The sequence below is a fragment of the Bombus vancouverensis genome, chromosome 12, assembly GCF_051014615.1.
Source record: "Bombus vancouverensis nearcticus chromosome 12, iyBomVanc1_principal, whole genome shotgun sequence".
NCBI classification, from domain to species: Eukaryota; Metazoa; Arthropoda; class Insecta; order Hymenoptera; family Apidae; genus Bombus; species Bombus vancouverensis.
In genome coordinates this window covers 4,393,170-4,410,242 of record NC_134922.1, presented here as the reverse complement: position 1 = coordinate 4,410,242, position 17,073 = coordinate 4,393,170, and the positions used below count along the sequence as shown (strand labels likewise).

The following is a 17,073-nucleotide window of genomic DNA, read 5'->3' as shown; positions in this document are numbered from 1 at the left end:
CTGAGTTTAGAATTTACCGAGTTTAGTATTGTTGTTTAATATTAAACTTAATATTTGTTTAATATTATTATGAACTGAATTGTTGCTTTCTAAGTGGAATTTCATCGTATTATTACGAATTCGTGTTCTTTATACGAATACGACATATGTGGAGCGGTCAATCACGTGTTTTTTTTTTTTTGGAAAATGAAGCTAGAATTAGGGCAGAAATATTAGCTCTTTGTAGTCTAGTAATAAGGATAAGGTTAAAATAAACGTATAAAAACTTTCAATAAATTTTCAGTAAAATCCTATAGTAATTTTAGTGCAGATTCTCTTACAATTACAATCACCAAATTAATTTGTATGTTGTGTTCAAATTTCAAAGAAATTGATCAGAATTCAAGCTAATATTTACTCAGATAATAAAACCACATATTATTAATAACTACCGTGGCTTTGGCAAACAGAATATATTTAAGTTATTACCAAACACGCGCACACACACGCACACACAATGCATTTATGTTTATGTTCCAAGGAGATTCTACAACAGCTCTGCTCTGCGTTCTCTGCAAGGTATCATTCCCTTCAGCATGGGAATTGATGGTTCACGCTCAGGCAGCTCACATGATCAACATTTACGAGCTAGGAACTCGACCCCAGAGTCCCAGATCTGCTCCCAGCCCTCCGCAAAGTCCAAACCAACATCAGAAGGAATCATCGCCGTCACCGCAAGATTTTCAAGTGAGTTTCCGACATATTGCAAAGATATTGTTTCATCAAGAACAGAACAAACGTGTTCGTTCTATTTCATTTCGTTCTGTCAAAAAAAAAGTTGAACTTAACGACTTGGAAATATAACAATGTATATGAAAATTGAGATAAATTTAGTTTTCTTGCATCCGATACAATAAATATTGAACATATTATATATTATCAAAATAAAAATGCCCAAAGGCAAATCAATTGCGAAATTGCGAAATGCACTAGTAAAAATTTCTTCTTCGTTTTCAATAACGAGAATAATAAAAAAAAAAACACGCATCATTCGACAGCGATATTTGAAGAACAGCAATGAAAACTAAAACTTGCACAACTATTAACTGATATTTTATATGTAACGTGGAAATTAAATTCCCTAACGGAAAAGTAATTTCGTTCTGATGGATTTTCCGTTCCGTTATTTTTGTTGCATCCTGAAATGTGAAGTAGCGAACGATGACTGCGCAATCTTATCAGAATGAGCAGGCTTGGATGAGAAGGAACAGAAAAGAAAATACGACACCGACTATTCACGTAGCTTTAATTCTGGAAGTATTTCTGACCTAGTTACCATCATAATCGCGAACGTCCATCCCGTCAGCTGAATTTTCATTCTTTATTCCTGAAATTGCGGGAATTCCATATTAATCCCTAGCTTTTTCTCTATTTTAATACTTAAAGTTAAAAATCGTGCGAGGATTTATGGATCTGCTCCGAGAGTCTCACTGTAAATACGATATTGGAAGGAACAATTGAAAGGAGTTTCTCGCTTTCTTGAAAGGAATTCATTTAGTGTTGCTCAATCGACTGAACGTGAAGAAAAATGATGGTAGGAATAATGGATTTTGTTCGATTGAAAATTTCTGCCGGATTCGATAAAAGAAACTTTCGAAATAAAAATAAAATCTCTATTGCAATTGCCAGCATTTCCTGTCGAAATTAACCACAATATCTTTTTGCTGATGTTTCAAAGACGTTGCACCGATTTGTATTAAAAAGAGGAAAAAGACACGGTATCGCTGGTGAAATTCCTGCGAGCTATGTAAAACCAGAACTCAAATACGTCCAACAGGAAGCAATAATAACAGTGGCAGTCAATTTAAAGAATATAAGTTCTCTGCTGAAAAGGAAGGAAACGCGGCAAATCGTAATATCGTCAGGAGGCAAGCTCTCAGTGCTTAAGACAAGGCTATGAACGGACGGAATGAAACTCTGTAACAAAAGAACGAAATCCTGTCGCTGTAGGGAACAACGAACGACTTGGAAAAATATTACTTCATCATATGTTTCTCTGTCGATATGTCAACTCCAGAGCACGGACGAAGTATACGGATCGAGCTATCAGGCAATTGGAACTTTTGTTTCGGATTTCAGCGCTCGAGAGCCTCCTTATTATTTTCACTCTTGCTATCGTCGCTCTTATTAATTGTATCGAGCGTGTGATTTTCTACTTTCTTGGCAATAGGAAAACTTTTGTTCTCGTTATTACTTAAAATTGTTTTATTTCTTCCACTTTTTTTCTTTAGTGTGATATATACTGATCGAAGGATTTAAAGGATTTTCGAATGATTATTCTGTTCAGAGTAACTGTTCAGAAATGATTTTCTCAGAATTGTTAAAATAGTTGAAGATAATTGATGTGCAAGTATGTACGAATAGTTGCGAATAATTATTATTATAGTAACAATCGGAGCACTTTAACGCTGCGTGCTAGAAACGTTTGTTAGAGTGATTCCGCTCCCTAATTATTCGACATTCCTGTGGTGTAATATGATTTTTCCGTTTAATCATGCAGTCAATGTCAATCGAGATCAATCTCTGTGACATCGTCAAAGACATTAAAATAGAGCGCTCTGAATTTACGCAGCATATTGAATTAATATATACCAATTCTTGTAATAAAAATAACCATTAAAAGAATTAATTATGTACATATATAATAATTTTCTAGTACATGTAGTAAACAATACTCTATTAATAATAGATGCATGCGATATAATAATAAATGTAATATATAGCAGATAAGAGAGGATTAAATAAAAAGCTTACAAAGTAGAATAGATGCGCTTTGGTCAGCCAACCGAATAAAGGTATGTAGATCCTATCACTAGTATAGTAGTATAATACGCATCAAGCAAGGGCTATCGCCTGTCGTTTTACTATCTCAGCACGAAAGAGGAGTGAAGCAGGTTGAGCTAGAGCACTCAATTGATCGCATATTTCCGATTCTAAGGATATTTTTAAATATAATATCTTTTGTGTAATTTTGTTCGCGTATTATTTCGTACATATATGTATCTTTATCCCAACTATTTTCGCTTTGTATTCTTTCGTTTGACGTTTGAAAAAGATATCTAGAATGATATAAAAAGTCGTTTCGTTTTATAATGGTTGTAACAGGAAACCAAAGCATCGGATTGCGAAGAACGCGCAGAGGAAGAAGATCTGGATGGACACGAATTATTGCCGTCCCCTGACAGCGGCAAGTCAACGGACAATGAAGCAGCTTTGTCACCGATTAAGATACGATCTGATGTAAATGGACTGGACCATGAAGAATGTGACGAGCTGATTCACGTTGAAAATACCACACAAGCTTGTATCATGCATGCCCTCAGCATTGTAAGTGCTGCTCGATTTTTCTCCTCCTTAAATTTTATTTAATTCGCTTGGACCACACAGATACGCGTTTCTTTAACTATAATAAATATTAATTCATTGGATTTTGTTAGCGTTGGTGTTAGTATAAATGTTGAGATATGCATATCGTGGAATTCGCATCAATTGGCAATAAATTTTTAACATTATACGTGTCTTTTCCTAATTGTAAGACCTGTAATGCGTTAATCAGAGAGAACTACGGACATATTTGTCAGCATACTTTAGCATAGGTGGAATATTTAAAAAATTTATTTTACTTTAGAATCGGAATAATATTCTATCACATGCCACCTCAAAAGGGAAAGCAAATATAAAGTAATAGAATTTCAGAGAAATGTTAGTTTGATTTGCAAAGCGTTTATTGTCGACATTTGTATCGGTAGATATAATATTCAGGTGCTCCAAAATGGATAAATTAAATTCCAATTGAATTCCTTTATTTCATTGAGTCACATTTATTAATTTTACATGCAAAGCACAGTATGAATCGTGCATAATTGAATCGAATACAAACTCATTCATTTTTATATCATATTATTGGTTTCAGTCGGCCTTTTATAATAATTCGTTCTCTTTGAGATTTAACGATATCAAATAATCAAAAGAAGATATTTAGATCTGCTAATTTTTATTTCAACTCTGCCATTAGAGAGAATTGAAATCAAAATTAAGATTAACTCGCTACAAATTTGATTTTTTAATCTTGTAATTCAAAATACAATTTCCATCGCGAACCTCCTTATCTTTTTGCAGAAAAAACAAGGTAACAGAGTTCTATTCAAATTATATTTGACAGGACATTATTCCTATTTCAGAACGAAATAAATTGTTGTAACATTAAAACGGTGTCATTCTTCGCCACCTAGTGTCTTCTTCGCAATGATAGATCTGAATCCGTACAATGACAGGCAGTAACGACCGTTCGATGACAAGTATCATCGCGGTATCGTCATAAAGGCATCAACACGCGCGTGGTAACGCGAGAGGAAAGCTTCCTTTCCGCAATAAATCAGAACGGGACCGAATGCTTCTGTAGCCGGTTGTGCCATTTCGGTTTCGCATTCACCGAGACAATCATTGGCAAATGGTCTTGCGAAACCGTCGTATCCGCGTAATCACCGCACGTAAACGTGTTATAGCTTTCGCGATCAAGCTCGAAGATCTCCGCGATGCACTTACAGCAACGTCGTAATACACGCTTGGAAAAATTCATTGCGATTTCCCCGCGACTTCACGCATCACTGAGATATACGATTGCTTTCACGGTTGACTATTAACGCGTTCCAGCCAAGTAAAGCTTTCTTTTCTGATTCTTAATCTGATTTCAAAGCTCGATATTAAATTGGTGGAAAATATTTTGCATTCTTTATTCAAAATAAAACTGTTGTGCGATTATTTACTTACTATCAATATAAAATTAAGATATATACAGGTATTTCTTCCTAATTAATTTCCTCGTCAAATATTTCTAGAAATTTTAACCCGTTCCATTCGTTCCTCTAATACGTAATTCATTTCACCAAGCTTTGTGTTTTATCTAGCTTTTTCGTGAAACATATTACGAACCAACAACTTTTAATCATTTTCATAATGTACCGTATCCTTTATTACTACAGTTACTCTTGCCTTGTACGTTGCAGGACTCGTCCTTGGAACTCAACTCTGACACGAACTCGAGGGGAAGTTCTGGCCCAGTCATGGCGTTGACTAATGGATCCTTGTCCGCGAAGGAATAAGTCGAAAAAAGAATTAGACATTGCAACACGGTTTTCCCTGTCCAGGGACTCCTGTACCAACGCCACCAATGAGACATATCGATCTCCTTTAAGGATAACACACCCCTCTGTATATAGCTAAATGCCTAACAAATAATTCAGGGTCGTCTCATGCCAGATCTGGGACCTATTTTGGCGAATTTAGTATCGATGGATTTCGAATCGCCCCGAGGATTCGACGAACGAGAAAGATTTAAACCGTTTCGCTTCCATTTACGTCCATCTCATCGATTAATCCTCTTTCTTTTTTCTCCTGTGCTCCCTTCTCTATGAAATCTAGTCTTCAAGAATGGATCGATAAAGCGTCGATCTCTTTATTCGTTCTTTCTTCTCTCTTTTTTCTTCTTTTCCCTTAAAAATTTCGCTCTTTGCACACGTATTTTCGCGACGCGTATAAAATATTACAGCCAAACTCGAACTCGATAACATTCATGAAACACATAGTATGAGAATTCTATTCGATGAAAATTACACTTGACGATCGAACATTCGGAAAATTTCTTCTAGTCACGGTATTATTCGTTATCTGTGACGTACTAACTCTCTTATCGATTTTATCGTAAAAATGATGGCCGCGTATGGTAGAGATAACGTTGCATGAAACGTGTTTCAGAAGATTCGTTAAGATTTGTTCAGCTCTCTATCTGTCTCGCGAGACGGGCAAAGATTTTTTAAGTAGACGCCACGGAGGATTCCTAAGTAGGGTGCAACGTTAATGGATTCTTTTTCTAGCGTCGTTGAGAATAGGTGAAAACCAGGCCGTCCGTTTGTGGTAGCGTTTTATGAAAATTACAAGTAGTCTTCCGGAGTCCCGGCACCGGCGTAGATCGCACAGTAACGAGAACGTTCGTTGCTCTCTGAGAGAATTAGTTAATTAATCGTGTTCCTTTTTAATTCTCCGAAGAAAGCTACGTCTGGATTTCACTCATTAAATTGCACCGTGCTGAATCCAAGATTAACTCCAATCGAGTAATACGGTTGCTCCTGTAGAGACCTTTAAAAATATATCACACCCAATAAATACAGGCTCATACGACACAGTTAAGATTATGAAGGAGGAAATATTTATTGATAAATTCAATTGTCCATCTAATTTTTTAATTACTTCCCACGGGCACTTTAATTCCATGCAGTGATTTATGCATGTATTGAAAAGCAGAAATATAGAATTACGTATCTTCGTAGTATAAGGATGAAGTCCATTTAATTTCCAATTAGTTTAAAAGCTTAGCCAGAGTTTCCATTCCACAATTGGATAAAGTGAACAATTTTAACGCATTTAAATTTAGAAGAATAATGTTTACCTCTTGTATATCGATTATTGCGATAACGCCTTTTATACTTTGAGGAAAGACAGCTGTGCGATCTCCGATCTACAAATACGATTTGTAAATAAATTGAACTGTTTTTCGTATATCTCGTAGCTCGATAATAAAAAGTCGATTAGTTCTCGGCCGGGCATGTTAATCGTCAACGCTTAATTACCGTTTAGGACGTTGTAAATATTCGTGTTAACCTTAAGTTAGCGTAAAGACGGTAGCAGTTACGTTTCCTAGGATTAATTAGGGGAAAGATTCGAACGAACCTCGGAACGTTTTAAATCGCCGGAAACGTTCTTGACTCCGCGGGCAGTTTCGATCGCATTGATATAAATTTAGCCTAAATCTGATGCTGATTTAGCGTCGAGCTGACCGCCACGATGCATAATGATTAAGACATTTTTCGATCCGGTTGGTAATAGATGGGTGACAATGAGTGATCGTAAAAGAAAGAAAGAAGAAACAAAGAAAAGAAAAAGATAGAAAACAAGAAATTCTATTATAATTTCCACGGTAGATAAGATCCGCCATGTGAAGTTGATTTTATAGAATTGACAGTATGTGTGAGAGAGAGAGAGAGAGAGAGAGAGCGAGAGAAAAAAGTACACACAAGAGAACAAAGTGTGGGTTTATTAATCGCGAGGAAAAAAATACGGTTAGCATATCAAACGTGTATTTTTGATGAGAACGTGTGTGAATGCGGTTTCTTTTTCTCCAGCGAAAACGAACAGAGGCAAGCATCGTCCAATTTAGTATAATCGATTAGAAAACGAAAATCTACTTACGGTTACTGGTAATAACTGGCTTCGTCGTGAAAACCGCGACGTACAAAAGATAATAGCGTCATGAACTCGGAATTGGATACGGTCATCTTTGATGTTGTCCGACATATCGTGCTCGTGATTGCAACTCGCAACTCGCAAGTATGTTTCTTGAGAATTTTGTCGTTCTTCGTGTACTGTTATTTATAATTAAAATCTATATACAAATATAAAGATATCGAATCATTATCTGGTATCTCTTTCCGTTACGTGATCGTAAAAGAACAATTTTTAAATATTTAAGAATATTTTCTACAACCCTGTGAGTTAATTTACGAATATGATATGAGTCTTCTTGCGACTGTGGTTACTCGCAATCACATGTATCGATTCTAGAGTTACAGATTCTTCCTTTCATTATACGTATATAATAGTTAACAGCAAAGAAAAAAATCATAAGTGTAACACTTTTCAGTCTTGAAAGTCGTACAAGCTTATTTTAGTATCGATAAAATGTTTCCACTTTACTGAAAAAAAAGGATCAGTGGTCGAAGATGAATGACGTACGTGCAACGAGATGGAGTTAACTTTATAGGTGTCATTATCGTTGAACATCGTAAAATTCTATCACTCTAAATATCCAGCTAATCCTGGACATACCGAAATGATAAGCGTTAATGATGATTATTCCTCGAAAAACGCTTCGACTCGATTCACAACGATCGATGTTTAATTAGAGAGAAAAGACTAGGGCTGCGAATATCCGTACGACAGATTGTGCAGATTTCTATTTCTCTCTCGTATACATATATGTATAAAGGATCTGTAAGGAAATGTATGAATTTTGGTTTATAACATAATGCATCTACCAAAACAAAAATAAATACTTATAAGGCATGACCGATATTCGTGTACCTTGAAACAACAATCTGTGAAGAATTCTAAATGGCATTGATTGATATTCCAATAAGAATGGGATCGCAACGGATGTATGAAAATATAAATATCAAAATTTTTATGGAAATTTTTTCGGCAAAGTTGTCGCATTAGAAGTTTTGTGGTTCCAAGGTACTAAAGGACTTTGCTTGTAAAGATTAAACGTTTTATATTTTATAAGAATACGCGGATTTTGCCTATGCTAATTTCGCTAAGCATAATATTTATTATCGTAGGCGTATATATATTATTTACGTAATTTATTACGTGTATCTATTATTGTAATATTGTAATGTAATTATCTTAATAGAGACGAAATGAAATAGTCTGATGGGGTATAAGTATGATAAATCACATCGGAATCATTACATGCACCGTATCAATAATCAAAGAATATTTACATATCAATTATTGATACGATGTAGGTAACATTAACTATATGTATTTGTAATATTTCTACACCTTATTACTATTATTATTATTATCATCATCATCATCATCATCATCTTCATCATCATCATCATCATTATCTGTATCATTATTATTATTATTATTATTGTTGTTGTTGTTGTTGTTATTATTATTATTATTACTATTATTGTTATTATTTAATCATGTACACATATTTGCATATATTTGGAATATCCGAGCAGTGATAAGGCTTTAGAGCGCAATTGTTTGCATCAGACAGGAATGACGAGATTTTTCCGTAATTCCGTAATTGAGCAAACATAATCAAGAAGAAAGTTGCGGATAACTTCGACAGCCCTAGAGGATTGCAATCAAATTAATGGTCTCTTCCTCGACATGAGAAATGAGATTTTCAACATAACGGGTGTAATCTTATTATATATATTTTCTTTCGGTGATTATTTGATCATTGAAATTCTGAAATGTCTCGTGTCAAAGCGACAGTCTAGTTTAAGGAAAAGATTCGTTGAATACGAGGAAATCGCAAACTATACTATTGGAAAATTTTAATCGATCAAATCGTACGTCTCTTCACCCTATACGGTTGTTGACAAGAGTTCTTCCATTTCATCGTCACACTTTCAAGTTCAGAGAAATAAACCAACTTCAGATATTAGTCGTCGTATTATTTAAGATATTATTCGTCGACGATTTAAAAAAAGGGGGGGGGCGAAACGACAGGAACAATTTGGAACTTTCTCCCATCATTGTTTTGTGATTTTCTTAAGCAGAGAAGGTTGCGTTAAGTATTAAGAAAGTCCACCCAGCAATTTTCTTCTATAAATTCTACGATAGTTATTTTCCAGTAATATGTATAAGAGACCAAACTCCCGTAGTTCAACGAATTTGAATCATATCAGATCGTATATTGCAAGCATTTCTCATTGGAGCCACGAAGAAAGCGCTGATCGTGATAAAATAACAAGCTGGATTCTTACTTCACGAGGAAATGCGTTGCCGTACCCTTAGCGATGTGTAGATTAAGCTTCCTTAATCATTTACTAAAGAGTGGTTTATATAGTTTATCTGTATGCAGTGAGTATACCTGTAAAAATAAAATTATGGCTACAAGAGAGAAAAAGAGAGAAAGGGAGAGAATGAGAGAAAGAGAGAGAGAGAGAGAGAGAAAGAATCGTCATCAACCGATGAAAAAAAAAGATCAAAAAAATCACAACGTCGATCGAAATATCCTCAAAAGAGAACTCGAAATTTCTGCCGCTTTTCTTCCTGCGTTCTTTCTTCGCAAAGGAATAAAAAAACACGAAGGATACATTTATCTATGTTAAGTTACGACTAGATCTTAGAAACAAGGGTTATTTGTTCATAGTCCTATAAAAATACATATATATATATATATTATATATATATATATGAACAATGTTTTATGGATCATTATCATCTGAATAAAATACGTTGTCTTTTACTGGGCTCGGTGATTTATTAAAATGATGATTTTTTGACTCTTTCTGTATGAACCGAAAAAATCAAATAAAATCACGAGATCATCGAAATACTTTTAGGTTGTGCATTCAATTTTTGCTTTAAATGATCAGACACAGGCTGCGACGATCATTGATACCTAACGACAATCTTCCACATCCCACTTGCGTCAAGAAGTAAAAACCGTGCTTCAACCAAGAAATAAGAAAAAGTAGATGACCTCTACGAAACAGTGTCCGACTTAACCGTGCCAATTACGGCCTCAAGTGAAAGATAAGTTGATGTTCTTTCTAGCATCGTTAAAGGCGGACGGACCAGTCTCTGTCGCCTCTGCGACTGATTCGAAGAAACAAACGCCCTGGCCCGATGTACGCGACCAGCGGAGTGGCTCGTTATACAAAAATTTTACGACTCAGTGTCCTCAGTCCCTCTGAGACGAAATGAGCTCTCGTCTGTGCTCCAGTCGACGGATAATGAGTCTGTTGTTCCTCCAATTAGACCGAACGCGAAGCACAGCTAGGAAGGGCAGGAATAAGCGAAAAGGAGCTTGGGCACGATACTCGGCCGGCTCTACGTGCTAAGTGTTCCACTTCAGCCAGACCAAATCCTTGAGCTTCTCCTACCATTTCCGTTTCCCCGGGTACTCTCGCTTTCGCGCAATAGCCACCTAAAAACGCAGGAAAAACTAAAAGTGGTCGTCGTAGAAAAGGGTTGTATACCACAGCGAACAATAGCTATTTCGTTTCACGAATGAAAAGGCAGTCACGGGAATGCATGCCTGTTTTCGCCGGTGTACTTTTCATCTTTAAACGTAAACGTAAACATGCCGCGTCCCCTTTCGTCTCGGCCGTCCTTTCTCATGGACTTTTAACGCAATCAGAGATCAGTCGTGTTTTTGTGTCAACGAGAAACTACAAGGAGACCTTAATGATTAATTATTATGAAAACGCTGGGTACGCTCTGTACTTTCCTTGTTTAGATGATCTCTGAAAACTACTAGTTTTTTAAAGAAAATTTTAGTAAAAATTGATCTCTCATGCACCGTGATTAAGTCAAATCAACTATTTTAATTCATTTGATTTATTTACTTCATTAATACATTTAACTAATTTATTTATTTACTTGATTTATTTAATCAACTTATTTACCAATGTATTAAAATGGTTCGAAACAATTGACAAAACAAGGACGAACAATACAAAAGCAATTTGATTTAATTTATTTGGTTTAATTTATTTCGAGGTTCTCAGTTGTTCTCCCTATAGAGAGTTGATGCAACAGAGTAAAGAACACTTTATATTGTATACAACAAGCGTGATGATCTACGGTATTACGCGTTTGCTAATGCGAAACGTATTTCTTCGTGACATATTGATGAATCACTTTGATAGCCTCGAATGTCTCGATACCAACAGGTTTGATTTCTGATGCTGGCAACAGGAATCCATAATTTCCACCGGGTAATTCGTAAGTGTATGACAAGCTGATACCTGCTTTGCCCATAGCCCAATCATCGCTGCCTCCAGCAGCTGGATCTAATAATTTTGAAAGAAAAGTATAAAATAAATAAATTGTATAAGCAACGATAATACAGATAAGAAGAGTAGATAGTAGCTACTTGACTTGACGCGCTACTTGTAACAAAAATTTTATGGAAGATTATAGATTTCGATTTTTATCTTGCAAGTAAGATCGGTTCGAAAGACTTGCTTACACAGATGATTGGCAGAAGTTCCATAAGTGTATTGAGTTTTACGAGATTTGGCGATAGCTGTTGCACACTGGATAGCAAGCTTACGCTGGAAAAATCAAAATAAAGATATTCTTCATAACAAAACATCTAGAACTTTGTAGATGCGATTAACACCTATTAGAAAAATTTACTAACCAGTTCTGGTTCGTTGGAAGGTACCTTAGACGTCCAGCCCCAAGGATATAAGATGTACTGCAAAAGTTATATTTCCAACATTTTATTACGTACAGCGTTGGTTTGATAATTCGCCTACTAATAGAAAATAACGCGCCGATTCCATTAAATTTTTAAGTATTCTAAATCACATTTACATATCCATAAAATTTCGAATGTGTAACTATTCCGCTGTATTTATATGATAAAAGTAATTTTTCGATTAGTAAAAGTTTACGGTATACGAATACGTGACCAGCAAGCGAAATGAAAATATGCCGCTTTTCAATTTGTTTGAAATGTTCAAAAAATTAAATCAGTATTCCTTGATCCTATTTAATTAAAATTTGATCAGTTACCTGGCCATAGGAATGGAACGTAAGGTAGGCCTTGATCTGTCCTTTTCGTGCCAAAATAAAATCCCTCAAGTGTTGATTTTCCGGCTCGGAGAATGGTCTAGGCCCGGCGTAAGTATCGCTGCATGGGTTGTTGGATGCACCAGTTGCTACAAACAAATAATTATATTTTAATTAATAAAAATAACAAAATACGAAGGATAATTCTCCTTGTGTAGCTATCGTCTCTCTAATAATTAAAAAATATTATTTTTGAAAGGAATGTGCTTCACTTTGTATAATAAGGGAAACTAAAATTGCATCAAGTGAAAAATGAACAATCTTCCAAGGGATCAGCGGGTTGAAGGTAATCTAATGAACACATGTCGAATTTCCTCGCGAGATCTTTAATACGAGAAAATGGTGCCACGAATTTTTCGTAACAAGCAACTTTCAAATAGTAGGACAAATTAGAGGTATCTGAATTTAGAGAGCTGCTGCTCCGCTATCACCTTTATCTCGCGTTATTTTTATTTGATAGGAATTTAGCAAATGAGAAAAATTAAAGCTGGAAATGACTCTCGAAATAATCTCGATGCTGCGAATTATTTCAATTAACAGGCAGAAATGTTTTCGGTAATGTTAATGTGGAATATCAAGGTGTACCTAAATCATAGAAATGGTGTAAATGAATAAATTTTACACACGTCGCATTTCATTTGAACGTATGCCGTTGGATAAATTAAATACAATTTCCATACTTTTTCTTATACTTCCCCGTATAAGTGATAAGTCAAGAAGCAAAGAATTTCTAATTTATCCCAACTCTTGATACAAGTATTTCCTCGATGCAATTAAAATTCGCTTCCCTGATCAGTATAAATTCGAATAATCGTTAGAGTCAAAATTCCGAGAATGAATCAGCATCTCAAATTGATGAAAACATTTGTAGCCATTAAACCGCTTCTTTTCCTAAATGTTACATAAGATTGATATTCCGAATATCGAATATTTCGATAGAGCGTGAATGAAGAGGAGAGCGCAACGAAATCCACGATCGACGTCCGAATTACGTCACCGAACAGCTCATACACTCCGTCAAAAGTCAGCTTATCAAACGAAAAGAGGTAGAGAAATAACGAGCAAGTTTTTATCACGCCCGATCGTAACTTGTCTGGAGAACGACAGATAATTGCACTCCAAAGAAAAGTTAGAGAGCAATAGTTGAGTTAACCGTGACACAGTACATTTCTCGTAGTAGGAGGCATATACATATATGAGAAAGATAAAGAGAGAAACGTATTAGCTAACAATTGCATGGCCCCATTCTTGTGAAGTTATTTGCCAACTAGAAATTGTTTATACCGTCATTCAAACAAGATGTCGCTAATTAATTTGCGATATAGTATCTATTACCGTTTCGAAATATTGCGATAAAACATTCTGATCCTATTGCAAACATGTTTGCATAACGAATCGTATTTATTAGGTCGTCCGAAAAGTTTCTTTCATTTTATAAGAAAATAATGGATGCACAACATTTTCTGTTTTATATTATTTTATCGAATTACGTATGATCCATTTTGTTCTATCAAAATAAAGATCACAACGTTCGACAGATTAGGTTTCATGTTTGTGCAAAGATACATCGTTGTAAAAGACGTGTCTCTAAAAGAAAGACACTTTTCGGACAACTTAATATTAAAATCGTGGCCGTATGAATCTCGATTGAATTTGCACAGGTATAGAAAGTTCTTCTAGCAAATATTTCTCCTTTTCTCTTTTGCAGTAAATATTATAATTTTCTTATTGGGACTTTTTTCTCGATCAATCGGACGATGTTTGAATCGATATTGATAATACGCTATCTATAGTCTGGTCGCTTACACGTGCTACAATATCACTATCATTGAAATATTAATTAGCCTCGTTTATTGGAATTATCATTTGATAAAAGAGGAACGTGCAAACATTTAGGCAGATTTTTAATCGATCGACACGACGATTAATTGCTAATAATTAAATCTAATTATTAATAATTTGTTTCTTCATCGAGCACAAGGTTTCGTAAGACGTCTGCCTTAGATACATTGTATTGTAAATAAAAAATGGAAACTTACCCATCCATTCCATGTCGTAATTTCGGTTCCCATCGACACCCTTGCAGGTCAATCCCGTGTTTGATCTTGTTTTTCTCCACAATCGGTTCTAAAGTACATTTTGTAAAATATGTGCCGGTTAACAGTTCTTCGAATGGTTTGATAGGATGGATAATTCTTGTTATCAATGAAATGTCCTTACCGAGGATTTGCTGTGCGTAAATTCGTAGCCATCCGGATTCAAAACTGGTAGAACGTACCAATCGACATTCGTCAAAAGATTTTTGTGACTTGTCAATAGTAGATCTACCATGTAAAGAACTGTTGCTGGAGCGATCCATTCCCTAGCATGAATTCCGCCATCAATGAAAATAGCCGGTTTATTCTGCCCACCCGTCGACAACTTTAAAACTTTCATCGATCGCCCTTCGTAAGAATTACCTACGGTAATTAAGGAGGCTACATCGCCGTAAGTGTTCGTTAGATAGTTTAGATATTCGTTTACCTGTGAATGGTTTAAACAATTATTATTTTATTATCGTTGCATGGCCCGTCCCTTCTTCCAAATAATTTCAATAATGTGTATTCCATTAAAAAATAAGATCAAATTTTGATAGCTCCTAAACCTCGATTAGCAAAGATTTCTTTTTCAACTATGATCTAATTATATTTATAATCTGTAACTTTGTGGATTTTTTGAGCTTACGTACTTCTTTATAGTTAGGATAGTAAGTAAAAGATAAATTCCCGGAAGCATAGTTCTTGGTTAGTGCCATTAATTTACGCTCCATTCCTTGCGCAATGTATTCTTGCATGACCAGTCGTTGAACATCGTCGATCAGAACCGTATAATTCATACGATGTTGCTTAAGGAGATTTTTGAACTCTTCGATTTTGTCCGCCGTCACAAAAACGTCCACGAGGTCATGACTACTTCTTAGAAAATCGAATCCAGGTGTGTCCACGTAATTTTTCAGCAACGAGAGTTGTTCGGCTGTCTCGTAGGAAATAGAGAGCGCCTGCATCCTATTAATTTTTTAAAGGTATAGTGCTTACATTTGATTTATAACTTTTTAGCGAAAACGAGATATCCGAGTAGTCGAAATACTCTTTATTATTCGAGATTAAATTAGAAATTCAGATATCCGAATCTTTTCTCTCGAAGTAGTCTGTTTCTCTTATACTTGAGTATAAAGCTCTTTCTACCAAGATTCTAAGTAAAGAAAGATGTTGTCTTAACAAGAAAGTTTGATCGAGAATGCACATCGAAATCAATTGTTTCATAAATCGTCCGTTTGAAGCCTACGAAATTTTAAGAGCACTTAAACGATAAAACATCCTCGCGTTCTTACATTTTTGCATGAACGATAAATTGCATAAATAACGTATTATCGTTAATAATCATCGAATAAAAGTAGAAAAGAAAAAATACATATATACATATACGTATAAAAGTAAAACGTACCCATTCAAGGGAGGAAGAACTTCTTCGCCGACGGCTAGGACAGCCGCGACAAAAATTGTCGCAATTATAAAGAAGATACGCATGATGACTGCTTTCGATTGAAACTACTCGTCACTTCTCTTTTATATATCGCATCGTATCTACGCAAACCAATCAAGATTCATTTACGTGATACGAAATATATTGTTCGCTGCATTTAACAAGGCTTCTAGATTGGAAAAATGTTTGGAAATATGAAACCGTTACCAGAAGTAATAGAAAGTCAGATAAGATCAATCTGAGAAAGACAGACACAATTATCTGAACAGATAGCGTTAAAGATTTCATGTATTAAGACTTTAATTGTAGAATCAATGATTCGACAATTACTTTTTCATTTGAAAACACTCGATAATATTTATTTACGCTTTATTCAGTGATAAAGATCATGCATCATTAATATAATAAATCTCTTGTCTGATTAATTCTGTATATGGTACAAAGGATCTGCGGAATTCAATTTTTCGATAAATAAATAGAATAATCGCGATGCTGCTTGCTATAAATTTAATTAGTTAATCCTTTTAAACGATCGATCGAAGTAATTGTTCACGTAAAAGTCAAATATTACTCGAGTGAACACTCCGATCTAGCTAGTAGGTTTGTATAATGAATTTTCTAATCTTTCGTGCTATTGATTTGCATTCTACGTGCATATTTCAAAGTTCATACTTTTAAATATGTCCATGCACAAATTCTGATCCAAGTTTCGAACATAGTTTGCGAGAAATTTAATATTACTCCAGCTAATGCATCGATCTATTGAGTAGAATTCGTAAATCTCTATACAGGCATTTCGTAGGTTGGAAGAAACGTAAAAAAGAAAACTGAAAGCCTAATTGTGTAGACGCAATCACAAAAGTTGGCAAATGGATCCTTTTAATTAGTTTCTTTTGCTAATGAAAATTTGTTCAATTGATGGGAATATGGGAATCTAGATGGAAGCGACGCTCACTTTTATCATGCGTAGGTAAGGAAGGGAGTGAATTTCCAACATATGGGTTACCTTTGATACTTGAATTACACTGTACTTTTATTTTACACGTGAAATTTATATGTATAAAAATTCTTCCATCCTTATCGCAGGTATTCAGTTTCGTTGATATTGGTTCTCAATATTCA

The 17,073-nt window shown here is 35.1% G+C and overlaps 2 protein-coding genes across 8 annotated transcripts in view; one reads left to right on the top strand and one right to left on the bottom strand.

The window, feature by feature from the left end:
• The window catches only part of LOC117160816 (uncharacterized), a 246,742-nt gene extending 239,653 nt beyond the window's left edge, over positions 1-7,089 (top strand). For all 7 annotated transcript variants that reach the window (XM_033341844.2, XM_076623190.1, XM_076623192.1 and 4 more), the window contains 3 exons: positions 521-726; positions 3,145-3,366; positions 5,046-7,089. In XM_033341844.2, coding sequence (XP_033197735.1) covers positions 521-726; positions 3,145-3,366; positions 5,046-5,141 — 524 coding nt within the window. In that variant the 3' untranslated portion in view covers positions 5,142-7,089. The remainder of the gene's footprint in view (positions 1-520; positions 727-3,144; positions 3,367-5,045) is intronic.
• A 4,082-nt stretch (positions 7,090-11,171) lies between these two features.
• On the bottom strand, positions 11,172-16,064 carry LOC117160856 (carboxypeptidase B). The gene is made up of 8 exons (XM_033341898.2): positions 15,913-16,064; positions 15,158-15,473; positions 14,650-14,952; positions 14,469-14,556; positions 12,373-12,518; positions 11,996-12,052; positions 11,822-11,906; positions 11,172-11,642 (listed from the first exon to the last, which is right to left on the bottom strand). Exons 1-8 carry the CDS (start codon positions 15,993-15,995, stop codon positions 11,449-11,451), a joined length of 1,272 nt encoding a protein of 423 aa, XP_033197789.1. The 5' UTR covers positions 15,996-16,064; the 3' UTR covers positions 11,172-11,448.
• Positions 16,065-17,073: the final 1,009 nt, after the last annotated feature.

Bases quoted from the DNA above. Each gene is read 5' to 3' on its own strand.
- LOC117160856 (XM_033341898.2), bottom strand. From the start codon at position 15,995: ATGCGTATCTTCTTTATAATTGCGACAATTTTTGTCGCGGCTGTCCTA. The intron at 14,953-15,157 runs GTACGTAAGCTC...AACCATTCACAG, and splicing joins ACTATCCTAACTATAAAGAA to GTAAACGAATATCTAAACTA. The intron at 11,907-11,995 runs GTTAGTAAATTT...TGATTTTTCCAG, and splicing joins CTTCCAACGAACCAGAACTG to CGTAAGCTTGCTATCCAGTG.